Source organism: Atta colombica, unplaced genomic scaffold (assembly GCF_001594045.1).
Source record: "Atta colombica isolate Treedump-2 unplaced genomic scaffold, Acol1.0 scaffold275, whole genome shotgun sequence".
NCBI classification, from domain to species: domain Eukaryota; kingdom Metazoa; phylum Arthropoda; class Insecta; order Hymenoptera; family Formicidae; genus Atta; species Atta colombica.
This window is the reverse complement of record NW_017259376.1, coordinates 177,255-193,732: the sequence shown is the minus strand read 5'-3', so window position 1 is coordinate 193,732 and position 16,478 is coordinate 177,255. Positions and strand designations below refer to the sequence as shown.

Genomic DNA, 16,478 nt, shown 5'->3' with positions numbered 1-16,478 from the left:
AAAAAGAATTGATTAGAAGTCTTAAAGTTAATTATTTTTATATTATTCTTTGTCTCGTAAGAATATAAAGAATAAAATTTAATTATACATACATGTTAAAAAATATAATTATAAAAATAAAATTTATTTAAGATTCTGAGCACTCCACTTATTACTTAAAGATTAAACTGAAATTAAAGTTAATCTATACATTGGTATAAATAATACCTTCTTACGCTACAATATAGATTTTTATTTACTTTATTACAATATAGACTTTAGTTAACTCATTTTTTTTCTAGTTTTAAGAATAAGAAAAAAAGAGATGAAGAGTAAGTTAAATCAAGATTAAAGTTAATCTACATTGATAGAAATGAACATTAGAGAGCACCGGATTCACGATCTATCGCGAAAAATATGCGGAATCTTCCGCTTTTCTTCGAAGAGTCAAGCTCGCGAGTACCAAAAAAGGGTTCTCAACGGCCGTTCCTCTTAGTCTCAGCTAAGCCGATATGCATTCATTATAATAAGAAATGGAAGGCGCGAGCGCCGAGTGAAAAGTTCGAACGCGCACCTCGGCTTATCAACTTCCTCTGAATTTTATATTATTTAAGGGGGTTATACTTACCCCCGGCTATCCCTGCATCCACTGGCATCTGTGCTGCTCTTTCCTCATCCTCCGACGACGCTACTCTCGTTGCGGCACGTAGACAGGGAAAAAGACTTCTCAACTTTTCCTCTTCCGATATGGCGCGCAAAGACGAAAATACGCGACATTCGAGAAGTTCGTCGCAGTTCACCGAAGTACTTGTTATTGTATTTATCTATCGCTCTCGAACATGAGTTCTTGTACGCGAACGCCGTTTATTCGCTATCGTATTCACTTTACCGTTACTTCGTGATCAAATTGAAAAACACGACTAATAATTAAGCCGTCACGTTTTAACGGCGGTCCTATGAGTCTCGTCTCACGACTCCGCGTAACGTCCATACTAGCGCCATCTATAAATACACAGGCGCACCTAATGAGACTTAAACAAGTCGATAACGCCTGTGATACCGATTATCGATTTGTGTGAAAGAAACCTATTTTTTATTCTCAAAATTAGAAATTTTTCTTGTTTTCATCAAATATTGAAATAACGAACATATATCTATTTCACTTTAAGTTCTAGATTCGTTCAGCTGCAGGAAACAAACCTAAGATGAAATATCTATCTAAAACCTTAAGACGGTATTCATAATCGATTTTTATTTCAAGATCGTATTAAGTAATGTTTTAAAACGCTAATACAGCTCTCTGTTTGGTTCGTGACTTCTTAAAATTGTAGTAAGACGATCTTGAATATAAGATCTGAATACCGGCCTAAATTTAAAAATAAATCAAATAGTGTTTACATACTATATACAATATCAATATATGGCTGCGTTTAGCAGAAAAAGCTTTACTGTTGTAAAATTCTTCAATACGATTGATTTGCAGTTTGCACATTAAAAAATCAAAAGTAAGAACTAATCGTATTGAAGAATTTTTACAACACTTGCAAAACTGTTTTCTCTGCTGAACGCAGCCAGTATAAAAATATATTTAAAAAATCATTTAATGCAAAAATTTTTTATTTAAAATAAACCTTTGAATCATGTATTATATCGATTTATGATTCTGAATCCCTTTTAATTTTATTATCTTACTTTTAAATTCTCTTTACACGCACCAATCAACATCACTGTAAATACAACATACAATTGTCACAATTTAAATTAACAGCAATATAAAAAAAACAATTAGTATGATATCAAAAGTAAAAGCATTGCAAACTGCGGAGTAAAGATAATACGTTCTGCACAATTTTGTTGAGTTAAGATAAATATCGCGCCGCCATATAATAACATTGCATTTGGTGCTCGTATCAATATTAAAAAAATAGGCAAGAGAGAAAAAGTAATGCATGTGTGTTCATCGACGGTATCTTTGTAGCACTACTTATGTCAAATTACATTCCTTAAAGCTGCAAACGATAATCTCGTAATTAAAAAATCGTTATTTTCTCTCTTTTTTTCGCTTCGCGTGGCGGCGATACAAAGTGGCTGCGCGTATGCGTCCACCGTTGTAAGTCATAAATGATGTAAAAAAGTACTATAAATGACATATAAAACGTTTGCATGTAGAATATAGGGATTAAATGCAAGTAACGAGGCAGATATGCGAGTCATGTCGCGCGACATGCGGAACGTTTATCGCTCACCGCGATACACAAGTGACATAAGTCGAGCCAAGAAGAACGTGCAGCAGCTCGTGATTTCACATCTTCGTGATTTAACGAGACACATTAAATCTGTATCTAAAGTTTAACAGTTCTTTGGTTGACTTTCCTTAATACGCGTCGCATAAAATATCTTTTATAAGATCTTTTATATTTATTTAAGATCCCATTCTTTACTTGCCTTTCTTTTCTCGAAGACATTGTTACTAAGGTCAGTATTTATAGTAAATAGTCTTATTTTTAAGACCGTCTTAAGTACAATCTTAAGAAGTCACGAACCAATTAGAGACCGATATTCATAATCGGATCTTATATTTGAAACTGTCTTAAATAAGTCTTAAGAAGTCATAAATCAATCAGAGGGGTGCAGTAGGGACATGACACACAAAAAACTTAAGCAGTAAGCAAATTGACCAATCCATGATAGAATCTGTAAGGCATAACATAAGCAGTAGCCAATCCAACATGTTAATTTTCTTACTGCCTTAAGTATTTTGTGTGCCATGGTCTTTAGTGTCTTAAGACATTACTTAAGACGATCTTGAAATAAGAACTGACTATGAATACTAGTCTTGGCTAGTATAATAAATTTTATTCATATTTGTTAATATTGCGATTTAACAGTTCAAAAATATGCAATCAAGCCGATAAAATATTATGAAAAATTTGTTTCATGGAAGTTCTTTAACTGTTAAAATTTAAACTGAAAACTTGAAAATTGATTCTCTTTCCTTCTCTCTATCTTTAGCTCGTAATACTAATTTTATATTTTATTATCATAATCATAATATAATTTGTGGTAATACTATTTCTGATTAAATCATCAGACTCAAATGTTTAAAGAAATCTACACGTTGGTTTAACAAAAAAAGTATTGAGTATGCATCAATAAAACTATTTAATTCTTTGCCTGCATCATATTTTTATTTCCTTCGTTTGCAATCTGAGTTTTTGTCCAACCTAGTCTTTTATATTTTCTCTAAATTTTCAAAAAAAAATTCAAGATTACTTTTCAATATCTCTATTACATATTATCAAATATATCTTACTTCAAATATTAAAATCTTTATTTTAAAAATTAAAATTTGAACAAAAATAATAGTGAAATTTGCGAATTAAATTTTGCTTGTGCCAAAAAAAATTCAGATTGCAGATGAAGGGTTAACATCAATATATTTTCAAATATTATAATTCAAAACTTTAAACAAAAGTATGTTCCTTCTATTTAAAGAATCTTTTCTTTCATTTAAAATTGGCTACTATCAGATTATGTGTCACGAATTGATGAATTTTCAATATTATAGAAATGCAAATCAATTACTTACTACTTCAACGTTACAATATTCAATTGTTAGAATTAGAAGCATATTATGAATACTACAAAGTAGATACCTCAAATAGAAAACATCAAATATATGTAGAAAACTTCATGAATAATATTAAATATCATAATTTTTCTTCCTTCTTTCCTTCTCTCTCATCCTTTCTCTTTTTCTAGTAATTTAATAGATCTGTTGATAAAACCTGTAATTATAAATATACACATAATATAAAATATGTATAATTAATAAATAATTAAAAATAATAATATTCTTTTGTTAAAATCAGTAATGCTATGAAAATTAAAAAGATGGCTTCTGTAGCCCCACAATAAACGAATCGATAATCAAGAATAGATTCCCTATCACATTATACAAAATTACACCAACGGTATATACATCCGAACTGTGCCGCGGGAATAATTCCGCTGAATTTAGTTTTTGCAATTCCGCGTGAACAAACCCAACAGGCAGCACTTCCCACGCAACCGATGATTTAAGCATCATTGATTCAGGATGCCAGAGGAGTGAGGAAGCTTCGTCTGTCCGATCTGTTGTCGTCGCCGAGAGCCGAGAGATGCCATGTTTTCCCGCGCAATTCGTAATTATCAGCTGGGACGAGCGCCATCTAGGAATCAACATGAGAAACGTATTGTAAATGACGATTACACGAAGGGTAAATCAAATTATATAATCGATACATTTTTATCAGCTGTTAGTGCACTAGCATGCTAATTGTTAAAAAAAAATTATATGAGTTTTAAAATATTAACAGTTTGTAATTAATCTTGTAAAAGATATTTTTTTTAATAACTGGATAATTACAATTATTTGAAAGAAGATATGATTAAATACAGACATAAATATTTATATGTATATATTTAATGAATACTTATATGCGCGCGCGCGCGCGCGCGTGTGTGTGTGTGTGTGTGTGTGTGTGTGTGTGTGTGTGTGTGTGTGTGTATAGATCTATTTATTAAAAAAAATTAATCTAAATATTGAGTCGTCCAAAAAGTTCGTGCCGCAAAAGATTTAAATTTAATAAATGTATACTAAAATTTAAATCTGCGTTTCAATTTTCCTTCAAAATCGGCACGAACTTTTCGGACAACCCAACATTGCTGATATTTTTCAAACATATATAATTGTATAATTAATATATACATATATGTATATATTATATATACATATATACGTATATATTTTCTATAACATTTTATATAATATTTTCCTATATAAATTTTTTATATAAAAATATATAAAAATATAAAAAATACAAAATATATAATAATTTTACTTGAGTTTGCATTTCAGCTTGTCATTCGCTCGATACAAGCTCGATACAAACTCGATATCGATGTAATTTTAAATTTATCATATAATATCTTTTTTTATGAAGATAAAGAAAATATTCATAGGTTTCCTCATCTAGCTCACAAAAAAAGAAATAAATTACATAAACTTGTATTAACATAAAAAAAACGGTACTTTGAAATATAAACTGTGGTAAAATTGTTTTTACACATTTTATATTTTTATGTTATAAGCTTTTAATAAAGAATTAAAAGATCTATATTTATAGATCCTTAAATGCTATATATGTGTATATATATATAGAAAAATTAGAAAAAGATTATTATACTTCTTGAAAATTAGCTCACATAAAAGTAACATAAAAGTAAAATCCTTTAAATTCTAAGAAATTCTTTTACAAGAGAAATGATACGAAAATCTACTTATTTTGTAAATCAGGAATTAAAAAAAAATTCTTTTCAGACTCTTTGTGTACTACCTACAGAGAATATTCTAAATAAAGAAGAATAAAGAAAAGAAAAGCAAAAAATCGAATTTTGTAAAAGAAAATCTCAATATATCTGTCAACTTCATAATAACAATGTCATACACAAACATTAAAAGTCCATATCAGAAAACAATTTTTACTTATAATGGACCAAGGACGATCACTTGGAGTAAATCGATATTTAATAAATAATCGATATTTAGTTGGAGTAAATAACCGATATTTATAAGATGTTAGCAATATTTAATCGAAGAAGAGTTTGAAGATGAACAGCATCAATTAATACAGCTATCAATTAATGAAGTTAAAATTAATCAATCAATGAATGAATATCAATGAATGAATTTAAAATTATTGATGAATGAATTATAAATTATTTTAATGGTTGTAAATTTTTGTTTACTGAGAATGGTTTGGTGAGAACCGAAACATTTGAAGTATTTTTGTGAAAATAAAGATTTAGTTGCACTATTCATTGTGCTATGCTCATTGCCCTTGCATATGCTCATAGACTCTATTATTTTATAAAAAATTTTTTTATGTTATGCCGGACCTTGAAGAGAGTATTCTTGACTATATTGATGTTCCGTTAAAGTTTTATTTCGTTATGTTGACGATATTGTTGCGATGATTCCTATTGCTGCAATTGATAATGTTTTAAAATTGTTTAATTCAGTACATACAAAGTTATAGTTTACAATTAAGGTAGAAGGTGACAAAATCAATTTTCTAGATATAATTATATTAATAAAACAGCGATATTTGAAGCTGCTATCAGAAATCGACTTTTTTAGATAAATATCTACTGGAATTTTTTATTTAGACATCTTTTCTATAAAAGAAGTCTTATAAACTTGATCGATAAGGTATTTTTTTATCTCTGATCCGGAATTTTATCAGAAAAACTTTGAATTGATTATCAACATTTTATTAAATAATAATTATTCTTTAGATTTTATTTAACATGATTTTTCAAAGATTAAAAGATCTTTTAAAAAATAGAAATATCAGGAATAAGGTTAAACAAATTTCAAATACAAGAAAGAAAATTATTTGGTTTATTATCCTCTTTATTAACAAAAAAAAATTTCGGACAAATTTAAAAAAATTATCAATGATATGATTTCAAAAACTGCTTTTACAGCATTAACAAACTTCGTTGTCTGATTAAAATTCAGAAAGATCCATTACCAATCAATTCATAAAAAAAACGTGATCTAGATTGCTTGCAAAGATTGCGAGGCCTTTTATGTAGGACAAATTAATGCTCGACAATTAAAGACACGTATTTCTGAATATCAAAATCATATTACGAGACAAACTTCTATTTATTCTGTTATTACAGATCATAAAAGTTACATTAATTCAATATGGGAAAATGTGCGGATTTTAGATAGAGAAAGAAATTTCAGTAAAAGATTAATGTCCGAAATGTTACATATTAAAATGCAAAAAATAAGTTGAAATCTTCAAACGGATACTGAATTTTTAGATCATGCCTATATATCGGTTCTTAATGCTATCTAGTTTACTTCTTGTTTATAGTTGACTTTTAACTCTTGACTATATTGTTGTCAGCGATGACAGGCATGATATTTGCCTCTCAGTAACCGAAACGTTAACTACCGTCAAATCTCATTTTACTAAAATTTGATGAAAAAATTTATTTCAAAAATTTATTTATGGATATCAAAATTTTGTAAATTTTGTAACTTTTATTATGTTCATTGTATTAATTTTACTTGGTTGATTATTACTGGATATAAATGTACAAGTTACATGTAAGTTGACAATTTGATGAGTGACTATCTGCTCTCTTTTTTAATTATGGAAACATGACGGCCATTTGTTATAACTTGAATTTTATCATAGCCTTATTTCATAAAAATTCCTTATTTCCTCCTGACTAATAAACTGTGTTGGATTAAAAGAATCTTTTTAGTATGGTGGATGAAGTAAGTCGAAATGTGTACGAAAGATCGAAGATATACATTAAAAAAAAAGTTTTTGTCATCATATATAAATTTTTAATCTTTTATTATTATACTTGTGCACAAAGTATCGCGTTGATTCCTACTTCCCTATATATTTTGTTTCTTTAAAAAAATTTTTTGCCTCAATTTATTTTGAAGTTGTTCATTATAAAATTTAAGCACTTTTTCTCGATACATCCGAAGAGTTTAAGCGTTTACTTTGCGCTTTCATGTTCAACTTATGCATTTCCACTCCATTTTCGATCCATCTATTTAATATTTTCAGAGCAAAGGAAAAGGGCTCTCCTCCATCCTCTCTCCGAGCCGTTTTTTGATATAACCGTACACATGATGTAATGACTCCCACATTCCATCAACTGTTATATATATAAGAAAAACACTTTTCATCGTCTTGATGCGGTCAAACGGACAGATCATTGGGTCAGTCGATGCATAATGTATGTGCCGTGAGATTAGAAGTAGTGATCGCGAAGCTACATATATATATATATATGAGACGAAGTTGCTTTATATCTAAGAGTTTGCTGAATGCATATACTAGCTCTCCTTTCCCGTCTCACTTTCACCTTAGACCCTTTTTTCACTATAAAGAAAGAAACCAACTATATATAGTTGTTTTTCAAACATGATTCATATTTTATCCCTTAATACACACCTTTGGGTTATTAGTGACCTGTTTTTCTTTTCTTTGAAATACTGAGAGCGTCTGGTCATATACCGATCTCTTTTATGTTCCTAAAAAAAATTTCTAGAGAACAAGTTTTGTGCGTTGCTGGCTTCAATTCATGCGTATCCTTTAACTGACATAGTTCATCTCTGAGTCACAAACGTATGTACCCAACGTATGTACATTTTTTGTAATTAAAAAATTTTTATTAAAATTAAATTTTTATTAAAAAATAAATTTGTTTCTTGATTTTCAACTAAAACGGTTATATTAGGGGAATTTCGCGAATTATTAAAAAAAGAATTTAACTCTAAAATAACATATTAGCCCTTATTAAACACGATTTTTGATACCCTTGTATTAAAATGTTGTCAGTAATATTATACATATATTATGTTGTCTGTAATGTTATAAAAAACATTTTCTTAATAAATTATAAGTTCTTTTAATACAATAATAATAATAAAATGCATTATTTAAAATATAAATGCAATATATTTCCAATTTATAGCCATTCATGCATATTAAAAAAACATTTTCAAGTTACTCAATTATTAAACTTTTTGAACAGCCGACATTTGAATTATTTTTTTTGTAGTTTGGAATCAATTTTAAGATATTAAATTATATTTTTCTTTTAAATATTTTTGTTTCGGAGTTTTACATTTTCATATAAAGTGCATTTTTCTCATTTTGTATATAATATATTTATAACAATTTATAGTTATAACAATTCATAGTTATAACAATTTATCTACATATTATAAATATATAACTACAAATATTTTTTAAATATGTCAAAATATATGTAAAAATCGTTTAATAATTTACATATACTTGTAAAAGTGATGAAAATTAATCCAAGACACGAATGACCAAATATGTAGTAAGGATGTCAAAAACTAAGGTACAGAGCTGGGTAAAATGCATTTCAAATTTTATTTAAAATACTAATTGTAAAATACTTTTAAAAAGCACATTTAAAATGGCAAAATATAAAATAGATTTTTCCAATTTATTTGTAAAATGGATAAATAGGTTTTAAATATTTTCGAATACAAAATAGTTTTTCCTACCCTAGCGAAGAAAAATTTTTACAAAAAAGTACAGAAAAACTATATAGCTTGAGACAAGATTTTAGAAATTCTTAATTTTTCGTAGATATTTGTAGTGGGACGTAGAGCGATGTTGTTTGAGAACGGAAGATTTCTTGGTTTTTTTTCAAAAAAACAACGTCCCACTACGAACATCTACAAAAACTAAGAATTTCTAAATTCTTGTTTCAATCTATGTAATTTTTCATAAAAACTTTTCGCCAAGGTGGTATACATTTTTCAAAAATATGTTACGTTTGAAATTTATTTTCAACGGAATTCAAAACTCTAACTAATGTTATAAATAAAGTACAATATTTCTGACGGGAATATTTTAAATTTTTGATATTATTGATTTGGAAACGGGACCATTTACTTGAATAAACAAATTAATACGAAAAGCGTCGATTACGGTCAAAATTAGATGTTAAGAATAATATACATTTTTAGAAATCTATATAGTATTTTATATAAAACTGGAATATTTATTTTTTTATTAAGATTCGATATTTATGGACTATCTGGAATTAATTTTCTCTTTATAGTTAATTTGTTTAAATATTCATAAAAATTTTTAGCCAATCATGGGACTTGAGTTTTATACATCAATGATTCTAGGGAAAATTTGTGAAAATTATAGGAAAACTATTTACTTTATCTATTTTATATAAATGGTTAAATGATAGACATGATTTCAAATGTAAAAAGAAAATGGTTTTTCAAAAACTATTTAAAATGGAAAATACAAAATGCCATTTCCATTTTAAATATATACATTTAAAACTACATATTTAACTATTTTAAATGTTACTCTAAATGTTACTTTAAATGTTACTAGCCCAGACAACACATTGAGACATAAAATGTCTTTAAGACGCCAAAGACATTTTATTTATCTTTTTTGGATACTTTATATTGTCTGAGCGTCTTGCGCTAAGGTATAAATTAAGGATTAATGCCTCTCTTATTCGAAATAAAGAATAGCATATATATTGTTCGATCTTACGAAATGATACTGCTGACAATCCCTTTGTTCAATTTTAGTTTCGTATTTGTATAAGATATAGCTTTCCTATTAAAATAAGTTACGATATGCGGTGATACAGATCGGACATATTGACGTATCGTAAATATCTTAAATTAAACGTTCCGAAATATCTGTATAATAACTTTATTACCTTATATCTGTATAATAACTTTATTACCTTATATAACCGTATATGCCCATAATGCTCTTATTTAAAAAAATTGCCAATGAAGATATGCTTCATGAAAAGGAAGCAGGAAAAGAGCGAACTTTTGAAACAGCGACACACTGTTTTAATTGTGAAGTGACAGGTAAAAAGTCAGCTTTCTTTCGTTGCATATTTGACTTCTTTTTTTCTACCATAAATTATACGTGTTAGAAAGAATATAATAGTTTGATAGTATTGAAGGTAAGTTCAAAGTTGACCGTCTTGCGTGCCGGAAGATCGCACAGCAGACCATAAAAAAAAACAAAATATTATAAATACATTTTTCTCCATTTTTCTCCTTTCTGATACTATAATAGTGAGTAGTATTGACTGTATCCACTTATTTTTTTCACTTTTTACAATCTGTTATATGACCTTTAGACTACTACAGATTCGAACCATAAGACTCTAGAACATTTGAACATAGTCAAACTATTTTTTTTCAAATATGCTATGAAAATACTTAATATTTAATGTTAAAAGATAGTAGTTTCTTGTGAAAAAATATTATTGGATTAATTTACAAAACTTAGCTGTAATTAAAATTAATAGTGTATGATAATATAATGTCGGATACAAATTTCCAATTATTTTTAATTGTTTTTTCACAAATCCATCGTTAGAAACTTCCTTGTTGGAAAAATAATAAATAATTTACAACGGAAATCAAAAACGATAATGCGTTATTTGTTACGCCATTTTCGTTAAAGAACTTTTTTTTCAGTAATGATCGTTATTTTTTTGTCTATAAACATTAAGGATAGCATTATTACATTTTTATAATAATGCAGTTACGAATTCAGCTGTTATTGTTATACTTTAATTCCTTATTATAATCTCTATAACTACTCTGTGAACTACTCGAATAGCATTATTTTTAATTGGTTAGAAATATTTTCTAATAAAAATTTAAATATTAAAAAATTTTTTGTCTTTTTTATTTTAGGGTACATAATTCTGGTATAGTTATTATTGAAAATTTGTAACATATATACACATACATATGTAGTATTATGTAAATGAACTATAAATTTTTATTATTGACAGGCAATTTTTGGAATGCGCGTTATAACAACATTAATCTTTAAAAACAATTATAATAAAATCTGCATTTGTAAATTATAATCTAATTTCCTAAAAATAAGCATATATTAAAAAATTAATAAAATAAAATTCATACCTTTTTCATACAAACACAGAATATTGATATAGAAGATAATTTATTCAATTATTTAACATTCTAGTTGTATGTTTCATTAAAATTAAAAATTAAAATATTAATATAGATTTATAGATTAAAATTATATATTTATTAGTTGCTTTAGAAAAAAGTTATATAAAGTACTATAATCTTTTTTTCATGTACATCTAAATATAATGCACTTATGAACGTGTATCTCTAATCGTTCAAAATTATGATCTCTAATATAAAGACTATAATCTAAATATTGATTGTTTTAATATTATTACAATTATTATTGAATAAAGTAATTTTTAAATCTAGTATCTTACTTTGATATCACAAAAAAGTAACAAAAAATGAATTATTTTCTAAATAATCAGTAACGGGGGGTAATGAATTATTTTTATAAAAGTTAGTAAAAAATACTTCCAAGCTTTCTTTTAAAATACATTTTATTATAATAGTATTCTGTAGTATTGTAGTATATAATATTATGTGTAATATTTTTTAACTTTTTTTAAATATGTTTAAAAAAAATTGATAGAATCTAAAGATGAAATTTTTTAAATATTAGGTGTGGGAAAAAGTTCGTGGCGTTTTTCCTGTTAGATGGCATTAAAAAAACGCCACGAACTTTTTCCCATCTAATAATTATAATTATTTTTATATTGCAATTAATTAATTTCATAAAATGAATATGTTTTCCATGTTGCTTTTTATTTTATATTTATAGTTATAAAACAAAAAAATAAGAAAAAAAAATTTTTTAACCTTTTTTTTAGTTTTGATATCTTGGTAACACGTTTATCGATATATTTATCAATATAATAAAATAATAATGAAATTATATAACGAACAATTCCTTAGCAACCCGCACTTATACAAAATAATATATAATTGGCAATATATCCTGATACTGTGATTATAATTTACTGCACATATGTTTTATTTTTATTTATTTTAATGTACCTATTATAAAGTATATTCATTAAAGATTCGTAAATTATTTATGTTTCACAGTTAAATTACAATTATTCATTTAACAGTGATTAACAAACAAGCTATTTAAATATTTGAAGATACAAAACAATATTTATAATAAATATTAAGAAAATATATGCTCTATTTTATAAGAAATGTCTTTACTTTAACTTTTAATTTTAATTTTAAGAATATTTAATTTAATTTATTTTTATTTTCATATGTAACGTTTATGATGTCATTTAATTTTCTATGCATATCAAAATTTCTAAAAAAATTGTTTAAGTTTGCAAAGTTGTCTACGAAGGAGGTGAAAGTATATCGTTATGTTTCTAATAAACGGCCAAATTATGTAGCTACAATAAATTTAGATGAAGAATCAGAAGTCGAGGATTTTCTCAAGAAGCGTATACAAAAGAATTATAACGATATTGTCGCAGATATTACTGTGCACTCGCATAAAAAGAATAGAGATGATGATTCCGCGTTTGCGAAAATTAATACACCAACAAAGGGAGATATCAACCGAGGTACGTGCAGAGAGACACAGACATATTCACGAGCCCCAAGCTTATCGACATCAAACCAAAGAGAACGCGAGAGAGGAGACGAATTCTGATTCATTTGAGGATGAGGAACTATCAGATTCGAAGATAGAAATGATGAGAGACCCTAAAGCAACGAGTATTATCCAGGAAGAAAACTGAGGAGGATTTGATACAAGGAAAGGCGGAAGATAGAGAAAGGTCAAAAGAGAGCTTGGAGTACGAAAAGTACACAGACTGTGAGGAAGAAACTAAATCGCAGTTGAAATCTGTGTTCGTTTGCAAAAAGAATAGAATCAAAGCGGAAAAAGAGAGAGCGGTGATGCAGAAGAAACAAACAAAAGCTTTGATCACAACCAAGAAAATTGCCCAAAAACGAAAGAAACAAATTCTGAGGATGATGGAAGAGATAATGCGAAAAGAGAGCAATAAAGGTAACACTAAGAAGAGTAAGCTCAACGACGTTCGCAACTGATGACGAGAATGACGAGGTAGAATAAGAAGCTTGGAAGCTGCGCGAGCTTAAAAGAATCAAACGAAATCGGGAAGAGAAGAAACAGTTTAAAAAGGAACGTGTAGAGATCGAGCATATTCGTAATTTGACTGAGGAGAAACAAACAGAAAGCTCGACTGAATTCTAAGATAATTATAGCGACCAAAGGAGAGTACAAATTTTTACAGAAATATTATCATCGTGGCGCGTTCTACTTGGACAAGGACGCTATATTTAAACGCGACTTCTCTGCCGCGACTTTAGAAGTCCTTTTGACAAAAGAATTTTACTAATGATCAAGCGGATGAAGAACTTCGAGAAAAAAAAAATCAAATACACTCATTTGCTGGATCAGAACACGACGCAATTTGATTCTTGGATATCGGAGACAAATCTAAATCTCAAGTTTTATAATAATCAAGCGGCAGGAATGAATAAAATATTTGATCGACCTTCCTTGAAAAAGACGAAAGCTAAGAATTAAGTAGTGTAAATAAATACTTACATGCCTACATTTCCTAATCTTTTATTTTTTTTTAATGTGACAATTACATAAATATTCAATTGTAACATCGAAATATTTTTTCATAAGTACATATAAAGTTTCAGTATATATTCGACAAATATATAATTATAAAAAAGATATTCTTATATGAGACTTATATAAATATGCAAGAATTGATTTATATAGTTCATATTTTCTCTTTGTTCTAACTTGAAGAAAAAAGAAGGAAAGATAAACTACAATAAGTAGTTCAATTAATAAAAGAATTATTATACCGATATTTTAGCATCAGTTCGAATCGTTAATTTTAACAATTTTTGAATAAAGAAACGATTAATCGAAAATCAACCAAAATCGATAATCAAAGTCTATAACATATCTATAACATAAACATAAATCTTTAATTTTATCAATCATGCTGTATGCATAATAACACGATCTTCTTTTCTTTTCGAAAGTGGACGTACTAATGTCATACTTCAAGATACTCTGAATTGCTCCGAGTTCAGCAATGTTCAGCAATGTTCAGAACGTTTATGTTCTCGTTATCAGTTGTTAATTATTAATAATGTCGAGAATGATCGAATCATAGTCGCATATTCCCCTCTCATTCAACTGTAAGAGGGGAATACTCGACTATGATTAGTCAATTCGTACAGATAACAGTCATACGTATGGATACGGCAAATAGAAACGCTCCCTTAGTTTAGAAATTCTAAGATGGCAAGGTTTTGAGTCAGGCTCTGTCATTGGTCAGCAAAAAATGCCCGCGCACAAGCACTTCCTTATTACTTCCACGACGGTACGGAGGCCTACGGTAACCAGTCGAGTGAATCTAGTCTTCACTCTTTATTAGTCCACAGTGCTGTGCAGTCGTACCATCATACCGACGATCGCTACAGAACGTTCATGTTCATGCTCGTTTTCGCACTGCATGTGACCGCCGGGGCATGAACACGCGCGTCTCATAATCGGACCGAATCAGTTTTTTTTATTTTATTTTAATTGTGCCGCGACGAAGTGTAACCGACAGCAGTTTCATTATTTTCGTATACGCCGTTGTACCACGCGACCGTGCGAAATCGTGTCACGCCGCCATAACGAGACGTTGAAAATAACGTGTGGTGTCGACAAACCTGTGATCGTCGCCGAACCCAGAATCACCGGAGCTTCAGGCCCCACGACTCGTGCGATTTTTAATGTTTTGTACCAATTGTGGAAACGAGGATGGATACTCGAAACGAGGTAAGTCACCATAGTCGACTCATAAGCGACACAAAGCGTGAAAGTGCATGCTTTTCGCGCGGCCGAGCGTGGTCGTCGAGGTTAGGTAGCCGCGTCTCTCGGACAGAATTCGCCGAGGATTTCTCATTAATAATCATCGTTTTATAATATTTTCTACAAGTTATTTCACGAAGTCATCGATAGACGGACTCGTCTTATGTTTCGGCACAATTGAATTCCCAAGAATTTCGTTCTAGACGCCTCCACGTGCGCCACTTAACGTCTCTGTAGAATATTCGATTATTGTGAATGTTTAATTTAGTAGTAATTTACGAATTTCTCATTAACTCGCATCGATAGCTAGCCGCTCATAACTGTACGATGCAAGTTTGATAAAATATCGTTTTATTTAATTATCATTTGATTCGTGACTCGCTTCTATGATACTACATAAAATGGCTGCATTTGGAACAATTTATTGCTGATGATTTACTTTTGAATACTCTTTTTAACATATGTTATGTTTTTTGCGCGTGCCTTTAACATGCTAAAAAAAATAATTGTTTTTTTTTTTTAATTTATTCAGAAATGCATCTAGTAGGAAATTATATTATTACAAAATTTTTTGTTTGTCGAACGTAACTAGTTCATCTTTTATAATAAACTTTCATCGGTTAATGTTCTTTATTTTATCGAATAATTTAGAAAAAATATACGACATTTATTTTTTATTTCTAACAGCTTGCACTAGAACTTTTTTTATCGCTTTCGTTAAATATCAACTTTCTGCCATTGCTGTATTATATTAATTTTAATTTTTTTCAACGATTTAAACATTCTGCCAAATACCAAGACAATGATTTTTTTATACCTGAATATTAGTTTTACGATGTTTCCGGTTCGACAACGTTTTGTATTATTCAATTTTAGTGATTTATTCTAGAGTGAAATTGCTATTTGGTTAATTTCTAAGTATTGTACTGAAGAAACCTAAACGTTCCTCCTTGCCAGGATAGAAATATCTGTGTTATTATATGAACAACATATTTTTTACACATGTCCATCTTATGTTGGCTTTATTGAAATTTTTTTATTTATTGCTTTAGAATCTTTATTCTTTTATTTTTTCTCAAACTCATATTTTATTTTCTGTTACTCGGAATAAGGGATAATATATAATATATTATTATA

At 28.5% G+C, this 16,478-nt stretch overlaps 1 protein-coding gene and 1 pseudogene across 1 annotated transcript in view; both read left to right on the top strand.

The window, feature by feature from the left end:
• The first annotated feature begins 8,919 nt into the window (after positions 1–8,919).
• LOC108689694 lies at positions 8,920–14,042 on the top strand (annotated as a pseudogene).
• Positions 14,043–14,964: 922 nt separating this feature from the next.
• LOC108689709 (ubiquitin carboxyl-terminal hydrolase 10) overlaps positions 14,965–16,478 on the top strand; it is a 6,925-nt gene continuing 5,411 nt past the window's right edge. The window contains exon 1 of the mRNA XM_018196604.1: positions 14,965–15,308. Coding sequence (XP_018052093.1) covers positions 15,291–15,308 — 18 coding nt within the window. The 5' untranslated portion in view covers positions 14,965–15,290. The remainder of the gene's footprint in view (positions 15,309–16,478) is intronic.